This window comes from Podarcis gaigeae, assembly GCF_964106915.1.
Source record: "Podarcis gaigeae genome assembly, chromosome: 4".
In the NCBI taxonomy this organism is placed as follows: Eukaryota; Metazoa; Chordata; class Lepidosauria; order Squamata; family Lacertidae; genus Podarcis; species Podarcis gaigeae.
In genome coordinates, this window is record NC_139677.1 from 104,132,535 (window position 1) to 104,156,275 (window position 23,741).

The following is a 23,741-nucleotide window of genomic DNA, read 5'->3' on the forward strand; positions in this document are numbered from 1 at the left end:
GCCGTTTACCTTCCCACCGGAGTGGTACCTATTTATCTACTTGCACTTTGACGTGCTTTTGAACTGCTAGGTTGGCAGGAGCAGGGACTGAGCAATGGGAGCTCACCCTGTTGCAGGGATTCGAACCGCTGACCTTCCGATCGGCAAGCCCTAGGCTCAGTGGTTTAGACCCACATGCTTTCAGGGTAGTCTTTGTCTAAAGGATTGGACAATATCAAAAGTCTTCAAAGGTTCCTGCAAACTTTGTTCTGGGTCTCTCTTACCTTCTTGCAAGGTGGGTGGTGGGTGGGACTCTATTGCAACAAAAAATGAAAGATCTCCTTGCTTTCACGGGATCTTGCCTCCATCCATTCTTCTCTGACAGATCATGGACTTAGGGGGTACAGAATCCCTTGGGGTGTTGGGCAGCAGAAGCCAACCCCCAATTCTTCTACAGCAGGAGGATAGGCTCAAAACCACCCCTGCTTCTTTCTTCCTCCTCCTTGCAATCAAAATTTAGATTCCTGTATGCTCTGTGAAGGCAGGGACCTGCCATTTTATTCCTGCTTCTGAGATGTGTTAAGCACCACGTTCCAATGATGATGGAAATTTACTACAGCCCAGAGTGCTGCTCTGTTAACCGAGTCAAAATGGACATGTTTTCCCCCCTGCAAAGTCAGCACAGTGTAAATTACTGTCAAAAGTCTGAGTCACAGCAAGTCATCAGAATTATTTTGCTTTATTTTCCTTTCAAGGAACCCTGATGTGTTTTCATGTACAGAGTACCATTTGAGAAAAGAAACAGGAACCCTTCCGTCTTTCTCTCCCCTGACCCAAACTGCTCCAGCGCACGGTTCAGGCAAACCATTCCTAGACAGCCCAGACACCCACTGGGATGGGAGCTGAAACAACCATAAATTGCTCAAGTGAATTTGGGTGGGGAGCATAAAGCAAACTTTGCTTTTGAAAAGGGCAAGTAGGACCTGCAATAAAATGTTGCAGCACAGGGCTCCTCTTCACTGCTCCAGCCAGCCATGGCCTCTCCCCTGATGTTCAGCTGTACGATACTCCATTCAGTTCCCTCTCAAAAGTCAGGAGACACCCGCACTGTGCATTGAAAGCACTATAACGCCACTTTCAGGCATCCAGGGTTTCTCCCAAAGAACCCTGGGAACTCTTGTTTTCTAAGGGCGCTGAGACTTTTCGGAGGTCCTGTCCCCAAGCTTCCTGGTAACTGGAGTTGCTTAAAGTGGTGTGATCCTGCTTTCAATGCATAGTGTGCCTATCGCCACTTTTAGCTATTTCTTCAAAATGCCTGCCCCCCTCTTCTGCAAAGTTCCTCCCTGGGGACGGCAAGGGCCTTCCTCTTGAATGTGGATGGTGCTGCTTTGGCTACAAGGGACGCTCATTATATAATACCACTAAGAGAGGAAATGATGCTCTCCTTGGTTAAATAGGAAAAGAAATCCATTCAAAATGCCTTTCAAACCTCGTCTGACACGCAAGGCCCTCCCAGCCAAACAAGGAACTTCTTGAAAATACAAGGAGCACGCAGTTCGGCAGAATTTATTACACATTTGTTTAGGGGAGAAAAAGAATTAAGCCACGCTATGCCTTTCAAAAGATCTTTTCGCAGAAGAGATATCAGATTGCAAATGTCTGGTTTGTGGATTACACAGTGCAGACACAGAGTCAAACCAGACCTCCTCAGTGTGCATAACTAAATATGCTTATTGGGGGGTGGCAAACGGGTGCAGAGTGTGGCTCAGCCCCCTTGAAGCCTCTGCACCCTTACATCACTTACTCTCCCCAAATTGCACCGTACCTTTTTGGATAGCGAGGTCACCCCACAAGGGATCCGGCGACACATTTTGACCCTCTGCCCCACTGGCTGCCCAACAGAACCCCCCAATACTGGCATGCACTGGGGCGAGGAAATTCTTGCAACATGCAGAACGTTATATCTGCCACCCTCGGAACTTCCCCCGTCCGACATCCCGCTTGAACTTCTTGACATGGCACAGAACCAGGAAGGTGCCCCCAGGAAAAGTGGGGCGGATGGGTCCAGTTGCCGAGGAAGGTTTATTTCACCCCTTGGAGACACCTCCCTCTCGCCCCAGGAAAGATTCCTCCCAATGCACTGGGGCTTTTTCACCCTCTTTCACACATGCACCTGCCTTTGGACTCCCAGCATCAAAACAGTGCAGAACAGGATGTTCACATGAAGATCCTACTTTTGATCAAAAGTCCAGGAACAAGTCAGAGATGGCGGCAACCCTCAGCTGCAGCTCTGGAGAGCAATTCAGCAGTTGCCACAGGGCAGGGGGCAAAATGCAAGGCTCGAGAGACCCCTCTCTCTCATCCATCCACAATATACCCAACTGGCATAGCCGCAAGCGGCGTTGCCCACAGCTTTCCCTATCCAGAGGCCTTGCAAATCCCGGGGCTGATGGGATTTGTGGTCCAAAACATCAGGAGTCCCAGGGGCAAAGGGAGGCTGAGCGATTCCAATGGTGGTGCCATTTCCCACGGACGTCCTACGTCTGAGTCGCCCCAACTGCACTGGAATCGGACGGACGGTGCCATCCCTCTCCCCTGGGAGTTTTGGCTTCATGGGGTGATGCCAGGCTGCACAAGGAAGGCTTGGAGACCAAGGGGTGATTGCCCATCTCGACCCAGGAGGGTCCAGCCCAGCCTGTTTCCCATTACGGTGCTCCCAATATTCTGGAGAAGCCGGTTCTGGTCACCCAAAGGTGGCCAGTGGTGTGGGCAGCAGCCGAGCAGCAGGACGGACACAGCCTCTCTCACTGGCTCAGGGTTGTGGCACCCTTGCTTGCCAATTCCCTCCTGAGCAGCACCCTATTGCACACACAGGCCCACACTTTCCGTGGGGCTGCTTGGGCGAGGAGTGGGAGTTCGGAAAGGGTTTCCCTCCACCAAGAGCTCCCTCTTCTCTGTAGTTCGTCATCAACGTGCTTTCGGGAGAAACACCCGCATGCGTTCCTGCAGTTATGTCCAAACGCGGAAAGAACAGAGGTTGCAGGCAGAAATCGTCCTGCGGGATCCAAGGCGGCCGGCTTGTCCTTTTCGGGGAGAAGGGAAGAGTCGGCGTGGCAGGCCCCGATTCGCAGCTCCTGTTTGTCGAGAGCTGGCGGGCCCTGCCTCTTCTAACAAGAGACCAGCGAGACATGCTCTCGTAGAAAAGGAACTCACTGTACAAAAAAATGCCCGGCTACCAACAGGGATGTTGTAAGAGGAAAAATAGTGCAAAAATACAGAGAGAGAAAGAGAGAGGAGGAGATTTTTCTGAACCAGCCCAGGTTTATAAACCTAAGGCAAGCCAGGGGGTGGTTACTACTTTCAGCAAGGCAAGATATGTGAAGAAAGTTGGGAAAAGGCTGCTCTGAGCTGGAACACTCAAAGGGGGTTCTCTCCCTCCAACAAATGCACATGATTGCTGCTGCCCCCCCCCCTCCTCTCCAGGCCGTTCCTGGGCAGCTGGTCTCACTTAGCCAGCCCCTCTCCTGTATCAGGATGGTGATAGGGTGGCAGGCAGAGACATTGCCCTCCCAGGCCTCATTTGGGCAGCCCAGCTGCATCCCACAGCCAAGTCTTGCTTCTCAGAACTGCTGTGCTGGCTAGGAGGGAACCCCAGTGCAAATCCTGCTCCCCTACAAGGGACGGGACAGGGCTGGCCAGCAAGGGCAGAAGCTCTGGGGCTGCACAAATCCTCTCTGCTTATTTCTTTTGCTCTACAGCAACCATAATAACTAAGGACGAGCGAGTTGGGATGGCAGGGGAGGGCCCCCCCCCAAGGTTCTGTTTCCTTTCGCATCAGCAATAAAAAGGTTTTAAATATGCTCATTAAAATAATTCTTTTCTTTTCTCTCTTTTTTTTCCTTAAAAAAAGATTCCTCTCCCTCCCAACCCAAGCGGCGGCGACACCCCCTTTTGTGCAAAGTCCTTTCCACCCCCCCCCCCCAAATTCCAGCTGTCGCAGCAGCTACTGAGCAAGAGGCCGCGATCCTGAGAGGTCAGTGATTCAAAACGCATCTCCTCCTTTGGGTGTTCTCAGCGCCGCCCTCCGCCACACGCAGCTCGGTGGCCGCGGCTCCCCAGGCGCAACCTGGACGGAGGTGGGAGGAGGGAGCCGGCGGGGGGGGGCGGGGTTACTCCAAGCCCAGGATGTAGTTGATCCCTTGGACCAGTCCGATGATGACCGGCTGCCAGGCCACCAAGTAGCGGAGCCAGTCGAGCAGCTGCCCGTACATGACGTGCGGTCGTTCCCAGCTGCGGCGGAAAGAGTTAAAAGGAAACTCGAGGTGCAAAACCGGGGGGGGGGGGGGCCAAAGCCGGTGGGATACCTGCTCCTCCCGCTTAGAATTGCCCAAATTAACGAGTAATGAGTTTCAGACCCCTGCAGGTCCGAAGCTTTGGCAGCTGCAGGGAGAAGGTTCTTCCAGAGGAACATACCGTATTTTTCGCTCCACACACTTTTTCCCTCCTAAAAAGTAAGGGGAAATGTGTGTGCATCTTACGGAGCGAATGCAGGCGGGAGGCAGGCAGGAAAAGCCCCCAAGAGCCACACACCCTTTAAAGAGCGCACGGCTCTTGCTGGCTTTTGCGGGAGGTGGGGGAAGGGACAGAGGGCAGCCCCACCTCCCCGGAAAAGCCCCCAAGGCTTTCCCCCCGAGGAAAGTCTGCAAGCACCGCACACACGCTCCACGCGGCTCCTGAAAGGGAGCGCTGAGCAGAGCCTGGGATGCATACAGGCTCTGCTCAGCACTCCCTTTAAAAAAAAAAAATTCCCCTTGCATTCCCCCTCTAAAAACTAGGTGTGTCTTAGGGTGTGAAAAATACAGTAGTTAAAACTGTGGAACTCTCTGCTGCAGGAAAGTGGTGGCAGCCAACCTAGAGGATTGGACAAATTCATGGAGGGCTGTTGACGGCTGCTAGCTTTGCCTCCGTGCTTCTGAACACCAGTTGCTGGAAACCACAGGAGAGGAGAGGGCTCTTGTGGCCGGTTCCTGCATGATGTTTTCCCACAGGCTGGCCACTGGGAGAAGAGGATGCAGGACCAGATCAGCCATTGGCCTGATCCAGCAGGCTCTTCTGACGTTAAGCCCAGGGCTAATCCCTTCCTCTCCTCCATGAATCTGCCCAGTCCTCCTTTAAAGCCATCTAGCCTCATGTGGGAGGGAGTTCCATAGGTTAACTGTGTGTCCTTTCTTTTTATCTCTGCTGGATGCCCGCGAGATCCAGGGTGATGACAGAGGAAAGGAAGCTTTTCTCTGCCTGTCCCTTTGCCAGACCATGTATCATTTCAGGCACTACAGTGGTACCTTGGTCCTCAAACGCCTTGCTATTCAAACAACTTGGAACCTAAACACAGCAAACCTGGAAGTGTGTGTCCTGGTTTGCGAGCTTTTTTCGGAAGCCAAACGTGCTCCGTTTTGAGTGTTACGCTGAGGTCTGCCTGTTTTCACTATTTTGCGTTTTTGTTTTTGCGACTGTGTGGAACCCAGTTCTGCTACTGATTGAATGATTGTGTGACTGCAGCACGTTGATTATTGCTTTCATTTTATGGATCAATGGTCTCGTTAGATAGTAAAACCCATGTTAAGTTGCTGTTTTAGGGATTGTTTTTAAAAGCTTAGAACAGATTAATCCATTTTGCATTACAGCGGTACCTCAGGTTAAGAACTTAATTAGTTCTGGAGGTCTGTTCTTAACCTGAAACAGTTCTTAACCTGAGGTACCACTTTAGCTAATGGGGCCTCCCACTGCCGCTGCACAATTTCTGTTCTCATCCTAAAGCAAAGTTCTTAACCCGAGGTACTATTTCTGAATTAGCGGAGTCTGTAACCTGAAGCATCTGTAACTTGAATCGTCTGTAACCCGAGGTACCACTGTACTTTCTATGGGAAAGCATGCCTTGCTTTTGGAACGGACTTCTGGAACAGATTAAGTTTGAGAGCCAAGGTACCAGTGCCCTGCCATGGCTGCAACCTTTGAGGGACCTCTCCAGCCTGCGCCCAGCCATAGGCTGCTGTTTTTCAGTCAAAGGAGCTGCTTGGCGTGCCTGTTCTGGCTGCAGACGCTTCCGAGCTTCCCCAGCCACCCTTCCTCCCCTCTCCTGCAGACCCCCTTCCTTGAAGGATACGGGTTGCTGAACATCCTCTTCAGGTCCACCTTCTCCTTGCAGTAGGGGCAGGTCTGCTTCTTCCCAACGATGCACCAGCCGCGGATGCAGAACTCGTGGAAGCTGGGAGGGGCAGCGAGTTAAGGGCAGCGGGGGGAGGAGAGAGAGAAACCAGGCACATCCACGCACACACGGACTCCGGGAGGCAGCAGAGAGATCTGGCTGAGGGAGCCAAGTGCAGAAAAGGCAACGGCATGCTGGTCTGCTGCTGGCTGCCTACGGGGGTGGGGGGTGGGGTTCAGGTTTCAGCCTGTGAAATGGGGGAGAGGAGGGACAGAGAGCCCCACGCCCCCCCAAATGTCCATCAGAAGGAACTGCTGCCTCCGACTTGCCCTGGCTGCAGCTGGGTTAGACTAGATGACTTTCTGGGCCGCTTCTGAGTCCAGTTCTATGGTTCCAAAGGACCTGGCGGAGCTCCTGCGATTAGGCAGAGGGCTACAATTGGAGAACAGCCTTTAGCGAAGGCGCCATAGGCTTTGAAGACACTCGAACTCAGGACGCAAGGGAGAAACATGCTAAGAGGAAGGCACGCTTGGCAAATCCACACCGTGATCAACTCCTGCCCAGAAACCAATGTCCCCGCTGTGGAAGGATGTGTGGGTCCAGAATTGGCCTCCACAGTCACTTACGGACTCATTGATAAAACCATGTTCATGTAAGACAATCTTACTCGGCTACGAGGGATCGCCAGAGAAGAAGAAGAATGGTTCCATGTATATAATATGTGACCATACTTGTGATGCTGTCTTTGTGAATCATTGTCTGTACGCGGATACATTCAAATGGAAAGTGGAATAGCGAAGCAATAAATGAAATTGAATCCAAGCCCAAGACAGCCATTGGCTAATTGGGTGCCCTCCTGCCTTTGAAACGGAAGCCTGCGAAAGTCATGTGGGGAAACGTACGCATGTACATGGATTCCGGCCATGACCGGACACCGAACTGCCATAGTAACAGGGAAGAAAAACAAACACACGAGGATCCCCCAGCGCTTGTGACGGACGCTTGCCAGTTCCACGCCTCTGCCTTCATGTGTCACTCCTGGTTCCTCTTTCTCCAACACTAGGGAGCCGCAAGGGCTCTGCTGCGTCACTAACCAGGACTCCCGTCACAAAGCTCAAAGGCTGCGCTCAGGATCCCTAGAATCATGGAAGGGAACCCCGAAGGTCCTCTCGCCCCACCCCCTGGAACGCAGGACTCTTTCATGCAATGTGGAGCTCGAACCCACAACCTTGGGATTAAGAGTCTCGTGCTCTAACAACTGTGGTGCCTGGGGCTGCTGGAAGTCGTAGTCTGAAACAGCCAGCGGGTACCATGCTGGGAAAGGCTGCTATGCAGCAAAGGATTTTCTCCCTCGCTCTTTGCTCGCTTTCTGCTCAAGCTTCCCTACGAAAGAGTGCAGAGGTACGAAATGTTCCTGGCTGAAACCAGCGGCCACAAGTCATGACATTTCAGCACAAGCCGCAAGGAGTCTTGCTCCCCCGGCGCACATGGAGGAAGCCACAAACCACTTCCCAGCCGCAGGGAGGCAGCGTCACAGAAACTGGGCCGGGGAAGCAGTCGTGAATTTAGTCAGGGCCTCAACGCTTCCCCTGGCTGCGGTGTGGGCGAACACACATGGGGATGACGGCACCCCTGCAAAGTCACGGCTTCCGGGAGAAGGGGAACCGGGCTTGGCCCTCTGAAGAATGAGAACGTCAGCACTTAGAATTGTAGAACTGTATAGAGTTGGAAAGGGACCCCCCAAGGCTCATCCAGTCTAACCCGCCCCCGCAATGCAGGAATCTCAACTACACCATCCCTGAAAGGTGGCCAGCCAACCTCTGCATAAAAACCTCCAATGACGGACAGCCCACTGTATTCAGAGGCCGTGGAATCACAGAATTGTCGGGTTGGAAGGAGCCCCCAAGAACCACCTGGTCCACCCCCCCTCGCGATGCCAGAATTACAGACAGCACCCCCGCCAAAGGATACACGTGATTGCAGGACAGCCTGTACGTGTTCTCGATGATCCCTTCTTCATTGACGTCCACAAAGATCTGCTGGCCACAGACGGCACAGACACTGTCCGAGAGGTGCTTGGTGGGCATCCCTGATGCGCTGTAGAACTGCTCCGGAGGTGCCGAGAGGCCGGGAGGAAGACACAGAGGACCCGGGTGAGTGGAGGCATCTCAACTCAGGCTCCCTCCTGGGGGGAATACCAGCAAACTAGCCCCAGAGACCACCTTGGATGCGAGTCCTTCAAGACCTGCTTCTCAGGATCTGCAGACTCACTTTAGGGGGTTTAGTTTGGGTCATGATTTAACTTTCACTGTTACTGTCAAAAATTTCCCATTTCTTTAATTTTAGTTCTTTCCTGGGGATTGCTTAATTCTGTTCCATGTGCCTTCAAATGTATTTATTTGCTGCTTATGACTACTTTTGTTACGTTTTCATTATTACGTGAACTTCTTGTCTTGCAAGCTGCCTTGAGCAGGGCTACACTGTGGAAAAGCGGCTCAGGAATGAACTACGGTGATGATGAAGGCTGCGGCGAGAGCGCAGAGTAACCGCAGCCGGGTGGCAACCGCACACAAAACCTTAGCCATGAGAGGACCCCCCCCCCCATCCGAGAAGCAAGACCTCATCCAGGGAGCTGAGGCTGGCTGCAAAAGGGTCAGGGCAGTGGCGTAGCGTGGGGGGCGCAGGGGGGGCCGGCCGCACCGGGCGCAACACCTGGGGGTTAGGGTTAGGGGGCGCAAATCCACGGCTTAGGGGGCACAAATCCACGGGTTAGGGGGTGCAAATTACTTGCCTTGCCCCGGGTGCTGACAACCCACACTATGCCACTGGGTCAGGGGGTGATACTTTGTCACTCTTTGATTGCTGTGTTTATTATTTTAGCATAGTGGTACCTTGGTTGTCAAATGGCTTGGCTCCTGAGCAAATCAGCTCCTGAATGCCACAAACTTGGAAGTAAGTGTTCCGGTTTTTGAAAGTTTTTCGGAAGCCGAATGTCTGGCACGACTTCCGCTTGAGTGCAGGAAGCTCCTGCAGCCAATCGGAAGCAGCGCCTTGGTTTCTGAACGATTCTGGGAGTCGAATAGACTCCCAGAACAGATTAAGTTTGACAACCAAGGTACCACTGTGTTGTTAATGTTGTTCACTAATATTTATGCAGCTGGTATGTTTCCTCCCCAAAAAAATTGCTATATGAAACATTCATGTATTATATGATTCCCTCTCCACCCCCATGACATTCTGTATTGTGTATCTTTCTCAATGGAGACTTTAGGGTCACAAGTGACTAAGAAGTGTAATCCGTGAAATGAGAGAGGTTGACACGAGAACTTCCTCCAGACCAGGGGTCCTCACACTTTTTAAACAGGGGGCCAGTTCACTGTCCCTCAGACACTGTTGGGGGCCAGACTATAGTTTGAAAAAAATATGAACGAATTCCTATGCACACTGCACATATAATAAATTATTATTACTACGTATTATTAAGGAGGTTAAAACTTGGTACTCTGTTTCTAGTTTGATGTAGGCGCTGTGAGTCACTTTTATACTTCATTTCTTCTGGGTTATTTTTGATGTTGTTGTTCCTCATGCATATGACTTTCTCTGCATTGAAGTCTATTTTCAAACTTGGGGAAGTGTGGGTGGAGAGCTCTATTTGAAAGGTTAACCCGCCACTATTTACATGGAGATTTCCCTTGTACAATAAACTGTTGTGATTCAGACGTCTCTTCTTGCTAATTCTATTTGCATATCTTGCCTGTGTTTTTGGTGCTTCCCAAACTTTTAAGGTTGCCAAGGCCGCCGCATGGGACCCGCGAGCGTGATAAGGAGGCAACCAGCCGGCGAGGCACTCCTCCGGTGGGCATGGAGCCGGCCTGAGGGGAAGGGAGATGGGGAAGGGCTGGCGTGGAAGGGGTTCCTTTGCCACCGCCCCGCCCTCCGCCGACTTAAAGGGGCAGCGTGCCATTACCAAGCAGCTGGTGGTGACGGTAGCTACCGCATTACCAAGGCTTTGTTACACACGCACGCTTTTACCTCAGGACTCTTCCTGCCCAGCCACTTCTGAGGCTTGGGCCTTGCTGGTGGGGGTGGGGGTGGGGGTCAGGAGCGATCTGCTAGGCAGGCCGGATCTGGCCCACAGGCCGTAGTTTGAGGACCCCTGCTCCAGATGGTTTGGGGCTACAAATCTGATCACCCTTGAATGTGTCGAGCGTGGCTGTCATGAACACATCTCTGAATGCCTCTCTCTAGAAACCGAGGGCACAGTTTGCCCCATGTGGATGCACTTTGCGTCCTGAGGCTATTATGAAGAGTGCTTCTCAAAGAAGCTCTCTGGCACCGACTGGTGGCTGAAGTTTGTCACGGAGGTAGAGAGAGAGAGCCCCCTCTTTTGCTGCGATCACAGTATGACCTGCCAGCTCATCCTCCTGGTACTGAGATCAGCTGTGGCATTAAAACACTCCTTGCCCAGGGGAAAGCCTCCCCCCCCCCAGGGTAAAATACTAGTCTAATGCCTGGCGCTTGGTTTAGCTGAACACCCAAGTGAAAGGCGGCTTTGACACTAAGAATTCAGCCGCCACCCAAGCTCAGGGCAGAGCAGCCCTCAGCTGCTCACAGAAGCAGGATGCTGCCCAGGAAGAGTAGCCTCAAGGCAGTTGGGGCAGGAACACCGCCAGGCACCATCATCACGCCTCTTAGCTCCCTCTTCCATTCTCGTTCTGTGCCTTGCAAAAATCCCATCTTTCCCACTGAACTGAAACTTGATTGAGCAAAATCTCTGGTTCAGAGGGTGAGACTGGATTTTTGCAGAATGACCAGAAAAGCTCTCAAACCCGGAAGGGTGGGAATTAATTGGGACACAATACAACCAAAATACAGGCCAAGTGAAAGTGTGGGTGAGCCCTTGGTGACCGACAAGACTGGATTATAAGCAACTCCCCCAAACCCCCTTTGTTTGTAACTTTCGGACTGAGGCACATCAATAAATTTCTAAAATTACTTGGGACCCTATCATATCAAGGGAGCTCCACAACGATCTCTGCAGCCCGTTTTTAAGGATCTGAACGTGGACATTCGGCCAAAGGACTGACTTGTGCTCTTGGATGCTGCCAGATTATCCATTGCTTGAAAGGGGAAAAGTATTACAAAACCTAAATATCTGTTTGGGGTATGCTAATGTTTGGGACTTGGCCATATCAGAGGAGATGAAAAAGGATCTGAGGATGCAGAAACTCACAGGGCATCCGTCACAAATGCCAACGCTGACAATTTACAGCGCTCTTTTATCTGCACCAGTGTATAAAACCTAGAATTCATCAACACTGATTATTTGTTGGTTTTTCAAGTTTCGCCTCCCCCCGTGTCAGATGGGACAGCGTTACTTGGCTTTCCTAAATTATGTTTGTTATTTTGTTTCCCAAGGTTACGTTCACCCTTTTCTTTAAAAAGCAGCTTGCCCTGCATGAATCTTACCCCTATAGTGGAGGCCATGTAGTCAGCACACATTTCGGCAAAGTCTCGCTCCAGTACTCCGTAATAGAGGCCATAGAAGAGGAGAGAAATCCCAAAGTCCATTCCATCTTCTGGCTTGATTCTATTGAAGGGAACAGCCTTTCGTAAGTCCCACACTGACAGACAGCTCAGGGCAACTGCTAGGGCCTTTACTGAACACCCCACGCAGAAGCCACGCTGCAGGTTCTCTCACGCCAGCTTAATTTCACCTCTTACGGGGGCAGAGGGAGCCTGCCTCAGGAAAATGTCTCCCTTCAGGACAAGATGCTCAGGGGCAGCACCGTGGCTAGACTTCAAAATGAACAAACTCCCAGTGTATCTGTGGATCAGCCCCTTTGGAACTGTAGTTCCCCCAGATTTTCTGGGTCTACAGCCACCCCCCTCCCTGGCGAGCGGGGCCAATGGATGGGGCTGATGGGAGCCTGGGGGACTTCCTAGCTGCATGCTCAGGCAAACCAAGCCCTGCAGGTGCCTTAGGGGTTTGGCCTCCTCCTGGGTCCCTGATTCCTCGCTTTGCCCCGTGCTGCACTCTCTGAATGAGGCCCGATGTCTTCTGCACACCCAGCATTTCTCAGCGCTAATGCAGAATCAGGGATCTGGCACGGAACTGGTGCCCTGAACACATCAGCTAGCATTTCTTCCTTTTTACTGAGAAAGGGGTTTGCGTCTCCCAGGAGAGTGGGATTCCTAGAAGTCTGGAAGTAAACATGGAGCAAGCCTTCCAGTATTTAAAGGGGAGGAGCTGCACGTCACCCCCTCCTGGCTGCTGCTGCTGCTTCCTATGTTCCTCTCCATTCCTCTTTGCTACTCGGCCCCCAACGCTGGATGATTTGGGTCTCTTTCGGGCACAGATCATGCGCTGTCCACGTTCATGAGACAGACTGTGAGGGCACCAAGGGTCCGCAGGGCGGCCGTAGTTTTGCCCGGGGTTTGTATCTCTTCTGGGTCATGCTCAGCATCCAGAATCCCCAATTCCATAGTGAAGCAGAAGGAGGGGGCTGGAGGGAGAGTGTGGGATCACCCCCTTGAGGCTGAACATCTTTTGCTGCAACTGCACCACACCTGCTTAATTTAGGGCTGCCTTGGCTGTTTATTTGGACAATAAAAGGTGCTCTGAGGCAGCATGAATAATATCGCTAAAGCGCAGCCTTCCAAATCACATTCCTCTCCCCGGGATCCTTGGTCCCTATTCCTGGGGCATGCTTCTCAGATCACAGGATGACGCTGGGAAAATGTCTCCTTTTCTAATTTCTAAGCATTTCACAGGGGTAGAACAGAGCCAGCGGGATGCAGTGGATACGAGTGCTGGACATCTCACAGCCCTGCACCCCTAGTGTCTTGCTCTGCGCTGCCAGATTTGTGCCCATTCAACTGCCCGTCCCACTTCCCCAAATAATTCTTCTGATACGCCATGTAATAAGGCAAGGGCACATCTATGAAGAGGGCAGTTTTGGCAGCCAGTGGGAGACTTAAAAGCTATATCTCTTGCAATGCCAACAACAGAGGGGTTCTCTCACCTGAATAACAGGTTAAGCCCAAAGAGCGTGAACATCACAGCCATGTAGCCCACAATTCCTGTGGCGTAGCTGATCTTGTATATTAGGAGAAACCACTTGTACACCAACCTACGTGCAAAAGAGAGAAGCGGGAACACAGATTCAGGGCAGAGAAAATAAAGTCCTTCATGGAGCGCAGAGTTAAACTATAGAACTCCTTCTGGCAGGAGGCAGGGACGGCCCCCAATTTGGATGGCTTTGAAAGAGGATAGGACAAATTCACAGAGGAGGAGAGGACTATTGATGATTTCTGGCCAGCATGGCTCTGTTCTGCCTCCACAGCTGGGAGCAGCAATGCTTCTGAATTGCTGGAAACCGCAGGAGGCGAGAGAGTTGCTCTAGTGCTCAAATCTTGTTTGCAGGTTTCCCTTTTGGGCGTCTGGTTGAGCACTGAGAGAAGGGGAAGCTGGGCCTGGCGTGCCATTGGCTCCTGCGCTCTTATGTAAGAGCCAAGAGGTTTCTGCTCACCTGGGAGTCGTCTGGACCAGAGGTTTGCGTGTTGCTCTGAACGTGACGAAAGCTGTGACGACCGAGAAGAAGACCCAGATCACCAGGAACCGCCACCAGTGCAGCTTCACTGTGAAGTAGAGGGGGACGACCCACATCTGGAAGAGGGTCACCATCTGCAGCAAGGGAAGAGAAGGAAAGAGTTCTGGGCAACGCAATTTAAGGAGGATGTCGACAAACTGGAGCGAGTGCAGAGGATGGCGACCAAGATGATCCAGGGTCTGGAATCCAAGCCTTAGATTGAGGGAGTTGGGGATGCTTAACCTAGAAAAGAGGAGACTGAGAGGAGATATGTTAAAGGTAAAGGTAAAGGTACCCCTGACCATTAGGTCCAGTCGTGGACGACTCTGGGGTTGCGCGCTCATCTCACTCTATAGGCCGAGGGAGCCGGCGTTTGTCCACAGACAGCTTCTGGGTCATGTGGCCAGCATGACTAAGCCGCTTCTGGTGAACCAGAGCAGCGCATGGAAACGCCATTTACCTTCCTGCCAGAGTGGTAACTATTTATCTACTTGCACTTGATGTGCTTTCGAACTGCTAGGTGGGCAGGAGCTGGGACCGAACAACGGGAGCTCACCCCGTCGCGGGGATTCGAACCACCGACCTTCTGATCGGCAAGCCCTAGGCTCTGTGGTTTAGACCACAGCGCCACCCGCATCCCCGGAGATATGATACCCATCTTCAAATATCTCCAGGATGGAAGAGGGAGCGAACTATACCACTACCAAACATAGAATGCAAGCTGGGTTGAGTCACATTTTCTAGTGTACTATTTGCATTGGGGTTTTTTGCTGTTTGCCCAGTGGGATACCATATGGGTGGGGCTTCTGCCCAAAGAGAGCAGAGTCCCAGCCACAAGGCCCAGCCCCTCCTCATCCAGCTCCCTCTACACAATGCAGCCTCATCCCCTTTCAGGTGGGGCTTCCATAGGTGGCACCCCTGTGAGGATGGTGGAGGGGTCTCGACAACATCTACCCTGGGGAGGGGCAGCTTACGTTATAGGAGCGGGGGTGCCTCTGCTTCCACTGCACCAGGAGGAGCTGAGCCACCACCAGGGTGGCGATCAGGATGAGGACCATCTCGGCGTGCATGGCCTCGTGGCCGCGGTGCTTGGCATGCATCCGAGCGTGTTCGACCCTGGAACGAGAGCAGAGCAAGTCAGTCTCTCACACTCACGCTCTTGCATCTCACGTAAGCACAGAGGGTGCTTGGCGGCAGCATCACACCTGCATGGCAAACTGGACTCTGCAAGAAGACGCAGAAGTGGGTGGGTCGTGGGCCTCTGGGAACATGGAGTTTGGTACAGTATTATTGCACACATTTAACTTCTTGCGGTTTCAACTGTACGTGAAAGAGGGAGGCTTACTGAAACTGCAGAAGTTAAATCCAAGCAAGGCAGAAAACTGAACAGTTTTTTGTTTCTTTATTTGCACTAGGTCAGGGTTCTTAAAATGGAGGAAGGTTCCTGAATTGGCCCCTGTAGGAAGTGAAATGCCAGACCAATATGATCTTTGGCACCTTGAACTCAAACAAGGATGGAAAGGAGCTACAAAGTGAATAAAATTTACACAGAATAAGTAGCAGATGCATAACACTGTACAGTGGTACCTCGGGTTCCACACGCTTCAGGTTACAGACGCTTCAGCTTACATACTCTGCTAACCCAGAAATAGTACCTCAGGTTAAGAACTTTACTTCAGGGTGAGAACACAAATTGTGCAGCGGCGCTGCAGCAGCAGCGGGAGGCCCCATTAGCTAAGGTGGTGCTTCGGGTTAAGAACAGTTTCAGGTTAAGAACGAATTAAGTTCTTAACCCGAGGTACCACTGTACTGGAAAAAAGCAATGGAAACAGGCTGGCTGGCACTATTTGTTTAGGCTGCAAAGCTGGGCACCGTTTGGCACAGAAGGTGAGGTGGCACAGCCCAATGGTGGGCTGAAGCGCCGGGGGCATCTGTAGCTAAGCTGAACTAGGGCAGCCTCCCTCAGTCAAAACAAGGGAGGGGAGTAAGCCCCTTTTAAAGGAACCCCCACCCAAATGTATCAACTGTTTGAGGTCCAGACCTGCTGCTCTGCCAGATACCCTCTTAACATGGGATCTGTCAAGTTTTAAATGACCACAAAATAAAGCGGCAGTTCAGCTCTTCTGCAAAGACTGTTGTTATAAAACGGAGAAGCGGGAGGAGACAGGAAATTCTCTTGAGGGGCACAGGCAAACTGTGTAATTTTACGTTTCCACAAGTGCTTTGTGCACCAGCCATGAAGAAATCTGCATCAGGCAGGCAACTTGGTCTTTTAGGACCCAATAGAGGAGAAAATAGGTGTCATCTGACAAGTCCGTGAACCTTGCAGGAAGGCGAGCAAGCAGGCAGGCTCTTCACTCACCTCCATCTCTCCTCGGGAGCCAAATGCGATAAATCAACCTGTGAGAGACAAGAAGAAGCAGTTACAGCATAAGCCTGGGGGAGAGAGTGAGAGAGAGAGAGCAGGCGACAATCTCTAGCTTGAGCAAGAACCAAGCACAAAAACTGCTCCTGGGTTCCTCCACGTGCCACGGGGCAGGGTTCAAGGGGCAGCCCAAGGTGTGTCTGTGCGTGCCTGTATTTAACAGACCTTTGGCTACAAACCAGGGGGAGGAAGGGGCATACATACATGAAAAGGCATGTCCAGAGGAGGGGGGCTAAACCCACTCCTTCCCCAACACTCTCCTGCTTCCAGCTCTTTGGTGGAAAGACGTCAAGCCCTCCCACCAAACACACTTTAGAGTCGGTAAGGAGGCAGAACTGATTTGGCCCCTGATCTCTCTGGAATGCAAAGCAAAGTTTGATAGAGGCTTGAGGTGCTCCATGAGCGCCAAGTGGTTTTCTTTCAAAATACTTTTCTTAAATTAAAAGTGTGAACTTAAGACCCTGGAATAAAAACATGACATTCTCTCATTTCGCATGCCAGTTACTACTGCACCCTGCACCGAGCCATCCCATGAGCAGCCTTGCCCAACCTGGCGCCCTCCAGAGGGGTTGGACTACAGCTCCCATCAGTTCACACCAGCATAGGCACAAGAGGCGCTAATGGGGGTTGGACTCCAAGGCGTCTGCAAGGTATGACATTGGCTATCCCTGCCATACATAAAAATGAACCACATCTAACTGAAATGAGATTTCATTTCAAAATTAAGCCATTAAAGGTAAAGGTAAAGGGACCCCTGACCATTAGGTCCAGTCGTGGACGACTCTGGGGTTGCGGTGCTCATCTCACTTTATTGGCTGAGGGAGCCGGGCATACAGCCTCCAGGTCTTGTGGCCAGCATGACTAAGCCACTTCTGGTGAACCAGAGCAGCGCATGGAAACACTGCTAACCTTCCCGCCGGAGTGGTACCTATTTATCTACTTGCACTTTGATGTGCTTTCGAACTGCTAGGTTGGCAGGAGCAGGGACCGAGCAAGGGGAGCTCACTCCATCACAGGGATTTGAACCACCGACCTTCTGATTGGCAAGTCCTAGGCTCGGCGGTTTAGACCACAGTGCCACCTGCGTCTCCAGAACCCTTAAGCAGTAACAGCAACAACAACAATAATAATAATAATTTATTATTATTTGTACCCCGCCCATCTGACTGAGTTGCCCCAGCCAAGTGTTAAGCAGCGCTTCATGCAGGAATGCCAGGATCCCAGAAGGGATTTAGTGCTGCACCAACAATATTCAATTATTCCCTCCATTCTGGGCAGATTCCATGTACTCTTTTGCCAGCATGGAATCCCAGGGAGCGCGAAACCTCATTGTCACACGCTGGTAAATGCCACAGGAATACACATGTGTAACCTGATTCATCCGCTACGTTTTCCGAGGGATCCAGGCACCGAGATCATTCAACCCCTATCTGGAAGTCTCCCTCAAGTTACTCAGGGGTAGCTGTGTTCCTGCAGCACAAAGCACTTGTGGCATCTTGAAGAATCTATTTGCTGTCGCCATGGCTTCTCTGCTTTAGTGCAAGACAGGCATAGCTATAGAGAGACTTGCCATCAACCACGCCACCCACCTTTAGGACAGCCATCTCAACTCTTCAAAGCAGACAAGCATGGCTGACCTTCAACTCCCTTCCGCAAACTCGGCCTCTGTGAAATGCCAATCGGCCTTCCAACCCCCCCCCCCCCACTGCACTGAGAAACATACAGAACCTTTGCAGCCCAGCAGATTCCACCTGTATTGTTAGGTCACCTTCTTGGAGAGGCTAGGGAAGATTCTTAGAGAAGTGCCAAACACCCCCCCCCCCCGCTTCCTTGGGGGTCGATTGGAATTTTGTCGGCACCATCTATGCCCCGCTGCACTTTTTACAGAGTAACATAACCAAAATGGCAGGTCCCTATCCCCAAAGAGATTACAATCTAATTTTGACTCTGGGGTGGTGTGAGAGTCTGATGGGGCTCCTGTGTGTAGCTCATCGCCTCCCAAGTTTCTTTGAAAGGCTGAAGGGAGGCAGCTCTCTTTTACACAAAGGAGCTGCCTGTCTGGAGCTCAATAATTTAAAATGAGGTTGAATGATGGCCAGAAGATTATCTGGAAAGATTATACAATTTAAAAAAACACAACTTCAAGGATTTCCCAAAGGTTGTGGCGGGGGGGGGGGGAGAATAAACATCTTTAACAGTGAAATCTTATATATGCCGTCTCAGATTGAGTTCAGAGGACCTTACTCCTGTGTAAGCATGCAATAAGGTTTAGACTAAGTGATAATCTGAAAAGATCAAGAACCTGAAGCAAAATGCGTCCACCCAGCTACTATGCACAGTCACAGATTAGCTCCGAAAAGACCAGCAGATTTTACAGATGAGACACCGTTGTGGTTTCTCCTTGTTTCTGATTTTTCTCTGCACTCTTGAAAAATTGAGCCATCTCCCTTTAAAACCACGAGAATCAAAAACGCTCAGAATTTTACAACAAGGGCCTTTTGGTCATGAGAAACGTGTACGGTCTTTAGGAGCCCTGCTTTAGTCCACCCTGGCACAGCAAAATATTTTAAGACAAGAGGTAGAATTTCAATCTGCCGGTGGACCAAGGCCAACTTCCGGATTCTTGCAACAAGTGCTGGACTCCGAGGACTCCTCCAGCTAGCAAGCGTGTGCATATTTAGGATCACCAGACACACACTGAGTCATGCTCCTTAAAGGTCAAGAGACCACTAAGGCCCCCTCTCGCACTGTAAATTTAAGATGTAGCTGGTGGATCGCAGGGATGGGAATAACAAAAAACAGACCGAGCATCAGCCCCACCCTGGCTGTACGTGGCAACAGGTAGCCTGTGCCGGGGCTTACCTTACAGAGGGCAAAAGGACAAGCAGGCAAGAGCAATCATGACTGCTTGCAACCCAAGGCGGCAGGCAGAGCAGATCTTGCTGTTTACTGCCACACCGGGGGGGGGGGGGGGGAAAGTGGGCCAACTCCCTCACCAACTCAGCTAACGAAGAAGGCTGATCCTGCAGCAGGAGTCTCTCTGCCCAGCCAACAAGATGGGCAGGAAAACAACCTTTCTCCATGCAAGAGGGGAAGAAGCCCAGCACCACACCCGCTCACCAGATCTCTTAATGTCAAATGAGAAGCTCTGAGGTGTCTGCAGTTATCTTTGAAGGTGCCGGAAGTGACTGCCAGCAACCTACTCAAGTAAACACGGTTTCTTGCTCAGAGGGACACATTGACATGGGCTTCCCCCGCATTGCTGTAGGTGCCCCATAGTGCCAACATTGGAGGCAGCCGCACACGGGTCCTGCCCACATGCCCAGGGCTCGCCATGCAAGCACTGCCATGGATCCTCGTGCACCAATGTTCCTTGTGGAGGAAAAGTACAGCAGAATTATTATCTATCAGCAACTCCATCTGCAGGCAGAAATGAGGAGAAAAGCACTGTGTGACTCTCCTTCCTTCCCTGTCTAACCCCAGCTCCTCTTATTGCAGTTTGCTGACTTCTGTCTTCCTATTAGCCCCCAAATTACTGGAATATCCAAGTATTAACAGGAGAAGGATTGCATATTCACTTATTCTGAAATATAGGATTTCTTAATATTGCAGAAATTATGTAACTAACTTCTTGTTTCTAAAAAAGGAGAATCCATGGAAGCTTTTCCTCAAATACCACATCCTAGACTGCTCAAGAAACCAGCAGCTTCCTTTGTGTAATTTCACACTGGTGTGACTGGGAGCCATCCATCTCTCCACCTTATCTTAGACACACAAGTCAGGAACTAAAAGTTTTTAAATGAACACATGCAATCTCTGCCTCGCTCTCAATCTTATGTCTCTTGGAAAACAATCCTAGGTACACTGAACTGAACAATAAGGCTATCAACAGCAACCAGCCAGGATGGCAACCAGGTTTTACTGATATGTCTGACTTTTAAAAATGGTTTTCATTTAAAATACAGTGCACTTCATAAATATTCAAATAAATAAAGTGGGGGTTTTAAAAAAATATCAGTAGGCATTTTAACAGAAGCTTGATTTTATAGTTTTAACTTGTTTTTATTTTGTATTGCATCTTTGTAAGCTGCGTAGAAACTACTGCAGTTACACGGTATACAAATTATATTTTTTAAAAACTTCTGATATGAGAGGCAGCCAGTGATGTCTGGTGCCCACTGGGCCTGGTGAGGTGGAAGGCAGGGAGGCAAACAGTAGGCAAAGCCTATGCCAACGGCTTCTAGTTTTGTCTCCATCCTGCTGAGTTCATCCAGGGCGACACTGAGGCAGAGGAAGCTGCCAAGCGGGGCCACCTGTTGGATTGTTGTAAGAAGCCATGTGAAGAATGGCGGAGGGCAGACTGAGCTTGGTGGGGCAATGCCCCATTTGCCCTACTGGGCTGGCTCCACTAGAGGTGTGGTGTCTTTCTGAATACCAGCCACCAGGGTATCCAAGTAGAGGAAAGTGCTGCTGCCGTCATGTGCTGCCTCTGGGCTTGCCATTGGGGGGAGAGAGATTTCGTGTCTTTTCTATTGTGATTTTACGTTGTGAACTGCCCAAAGACCTACAGGTACAGGGCAGTATACAAATTCAAATAATAATAATACAATTGATGATGATCTAGATGGACACCCTTTGGTCTGATCTAGCAACCAGGCCCTTTTAAAGTTCTTTCTTTGTTACCCCTCCCCTGCCTCTGTGACATTTTTAACACTGCATGTTCCTCGGGGCAGGGACCTGTTCTTTGCTTATGCTGTATGTTGAAGCCCCACTCATTGGCAATCACACTATATGTGCAACAGCAACTGTAGCAGCAGCAAAAAAAGGTGTGATTACCCTGGGTATTGGGAAAGGAATGTATCACTGGATTTAAAACAACAGAATTATAGAGTTGGAAGGGACCCAGAGGATCCTAGTAGCTCAACCCCAAGCAATGAAGGAATCACAGCTAATTTCGTAGGACACCTGGAGCTCTGTGTCCTGTTCTGGGCACCCTGGTTTAAGAAGGATATTGACAAGCTGTGTGCAGAGGAGAGTGACCAAGAGGAACAAGGGTCTGGAAACCAAGCTTGATGAGGAATGGTTGAAAAAGATGGGCATGTTTAGCCTGTAAAAGAGAAAACTGAGAGGAGATAGAAAAGCCGTCTTCAAATATCTCAAGGGCTGTCACATAGATATAATAGTAATAATTTACCCCAGCCACTCTGGGGGGCTTCCAGCACATATAAAAATACAGTATGTGCTGGAGGAGGGAACCAGCTTGTTTTCTACTGTTTCAGAGGCTAGCACCGAAAGCAATGGCTTCAAGTTGCAAGATTCTGACTAAATGGTCAGGAAGAGCTTTCCGATGGCGAGAGTCGTTCAGCAGTGGAATGGACTCCCTCAGAAGGTGGCGGAAGCAGAGGTTGGATGCTGTCATGGATGCTTTTGCTGAGATTCCTGCTTGCAGCGGGTTAGACTAGATGACCCACAGGGGTCCCGTTCTGACTTTATGATTCTTTGGTCTGAGAGGAGGGACAGGGGGAGAGAGAGAGAAGGCAAAGGCTCGGGGTCCAGACTTGGGCGGCAGCCACGGCGCTCCCTGGGCGATCTTGGGCCAGCCGCAGCCCAGCCTACCTGGCAGGGTTTTTTTTTATTAAAGTTTTTTGTTTTTGTTTTACAGAAGTATGTGTAATGTCTCTTGTATTTTTTCCTTGTAACATTTTTACAAATCAGTTTCATTTGTTGAGACATTAGGAAGAAAAGGAGTGGAGGGGTGGGAAGATGGGTGAGGGTGGGGTCGGGTGGCAATGTTTCTATTTTGCTTAATGTATGTAGGGTTTGGTGACAGCGTTGCTTGTGCTGTTCATCTGTGTTTCTTTGCTGGTGAGAGAGGTTGGGGTTGGCCTAGGATGTGGTTGTTTGTCTGTGGTTGGCTGTGGTGATCTTTGTTTTCGTGTGTGAGTTTGGTGGGTGGGTGTTTTGGATCAGGTTAGCCATATTGATTGGTATGCTGTTGGTGGATTATTGTCATTGTCTTGTTGGGCTGTGTATGTGATAAAGGGGAGCCATACCGGGGTAAAGGCGTCTTCTTCTGTTTGTCCCCGTGTCAGTTTCAGTTTATTGGTTAATTTTTCTAGTAAGCCTGTTTCCCATACTATTTGGTAGCATTGGTCCATGCTTAATCCTGACAGGTCTCTCCAGTGTTTGGTTATGGTGTTTCTGGCTGCTGAAAGTATGTGGGTTATGAGTTCTTTGTGGTGTAAGTGGGCATTGTTGTCTTGGAAGATGTTTAGTAGGGCCAATTCTGGGGTGATGTCTAATACTTGCTTAGTTATTTTACATATTTCTCGTATGGCTGTTGTCCAGATTAGTTGGATTTTGGGGCACTCCCACCACACGTGGAGGTATGTGCCTGTGGAGGTGCACCCTCTCCAGCATTTTGGTGAGGTTCCTGGGTGTATTAGCGTTGACAGGGTTGTTGTGAGGGCAAACTGAGATCGGCCTGGGGGAGGAATGGAGCTGGGGGGGTGCGAGGGGGATACCGCGGATCCCTCAAGGAAGGGGAGAGGATTCTGCTCTGGTCAGAGCTCACCTGGAGTACTGTGTCCAGTTCTGGGCACCACAGTTCAAGAAGGACACTGACAAACTGGAACGTGTCCAGAGGAGGGCAACCAAAATGGTCAAAGGCCTGGAAACGATGCCTTATGAGGAACGGCTAAGGGAGCTGGGCATGTTTAGCCTGGAGAAGAGGAGGTTAAGGGGTGGTATGATAGCCATGTTCAAATATATAAAAGGATGTCACATAGAGGAGGGAGAAAGGTTGTTTTCTGCTGCTCCAGAGAAGCGGACACGGAGCAATGGATCCAAACTACAAGAAAGAAGATTCCACCTAAACATGAGGAAGAACTTCCTGACAGTAAGAGCTGTTCGACAGTGGACTTTGCTGCCAAGGAGTGTGGGGGAGTCTCCTTCTTTGGAGGTCTTTAAGCAGAGGCTTGACAACCATATGTCAGGAGTGCTCTGATGGTGTTTCCTGCTTGGCAGGGGGTTGGACTTGATGGCCCTTGGGGTCTCTTCCAACTCTATGATTCTATGATTTTGTCTGTCAGGGGAAGGAAATGCAATGGAGAAACCAAAAGGGATAAGGTGCTACCATTAAAAAAATAAAATAAGGTTTTAACCTAAGAAGCGAGTGGAGGTTAAACCGAGCATTAAGTGGCAAAGGCTGAGGTTCCCCGAGATTATATTTAATTAAGAAAAATGACAGTGATGCTATCAATGATGGTGGCAATAGTAATAATAGTATTAACAGTAATAATACTACCGGCGGTTAGGATGCTGCCCCTCCCCCTCCGGAGCCCCCAACCTCCGCCCCCACCCCCTCCCCCACATAGGCCCCTCCCACCACCGCCGTGGGGCAGCAAGCCCCGCCCTCACCTCCTCCACGTCGCGGTCCAGGGGCCCCCCAACCTCCACTTCCACCACCGCCGCCATCTTGCCCCCTCTCCCTCCCTCCAGCGCCGAGGCCAGGTGGCCCGCTCGCTTCCGCCGGAGCCCG

At 50.7% G+C, this 23,741-nt stretch overlaps 2 protein-coding genes across 4 annotated transcripts in view; both read right to left on the reverse strand.

Moving 5' to 3' along the window:
- The window catches only part of LOC310843682 (secreted frizzled-related protein 2-like), a 246,280-nt gene that overhangs the window by 145,766 nt on the left and 76,773 nt on the right, over positions 1-23,741 (reverse strand). The gene's annotated exons all lie outside the window — the stretch shown is intronic.
- RNF121 (ring finger protein 121) lies at positions 700-23,714 on the reverse strand. 3 transcript variants are annotated; one of them, XM_083737249.1, is made up of 9 exons: positions 23,621-23,714; positions 16,139-16,176; positions 14,751-14,892; positions 13,717-13,871; positions 13,210-13,317; positions 11,654-11,774; positions 8,156-8,289; positions 6,143-6,244; positions 700-4,269 (listed from the first exon to the last, which is right to left on the reverse strand). In XM_083737249.1, exons 1-9 carry the CDS (start codon positions 23,675-23,677, stop codon positions 4,149-4,151), a joined length of 978 nt encoding a protein of 325 aa, XP_083593375.1. In that variant the 5' UTR covers positions 23,678-23,714; the 3' UTR covers positions 700-4,148. The 3 variants fall into 3 exon arrangements, with proteins under 3 accessions (XP_083593375.1, XP_083593376.1, XP_083593377.1); XM_083737250.1 differs by lacking the exon at positions 23,621-23,714 and adding an exon at positions 17,791-17,947; XM_083737251.1 differs by lacking the exon at positions 23,621-23,714 and adding an exon at positions 17,574-17,686.

Excerpts from the sequence above, each read along its gene's own strand:
- RNF121 (XM_083737249.1), bottom strand. The coding sequence starts at position 23,677 with ATGGCGGCGGTGGTGGAAGTGGAGGTTGGGGGGCCCCTGGACCGCGAC. Across the intron at positions 14,893-16,138 it reads GCTCCCGAGGAGAGATGGAG|GGTCGAACACGCTCGGATGC; the intron begins GTGAGTGAAGAG and ends CTCTCGTTCCAG. Across the intron at positions 4,270-6,142 it reads AAGAGGATGTTCAGCAACCC|CTGGGAACGACCGCACGTCA; the intron begins GTATCCTTCAAG and ends TTTCCGCCGCAG.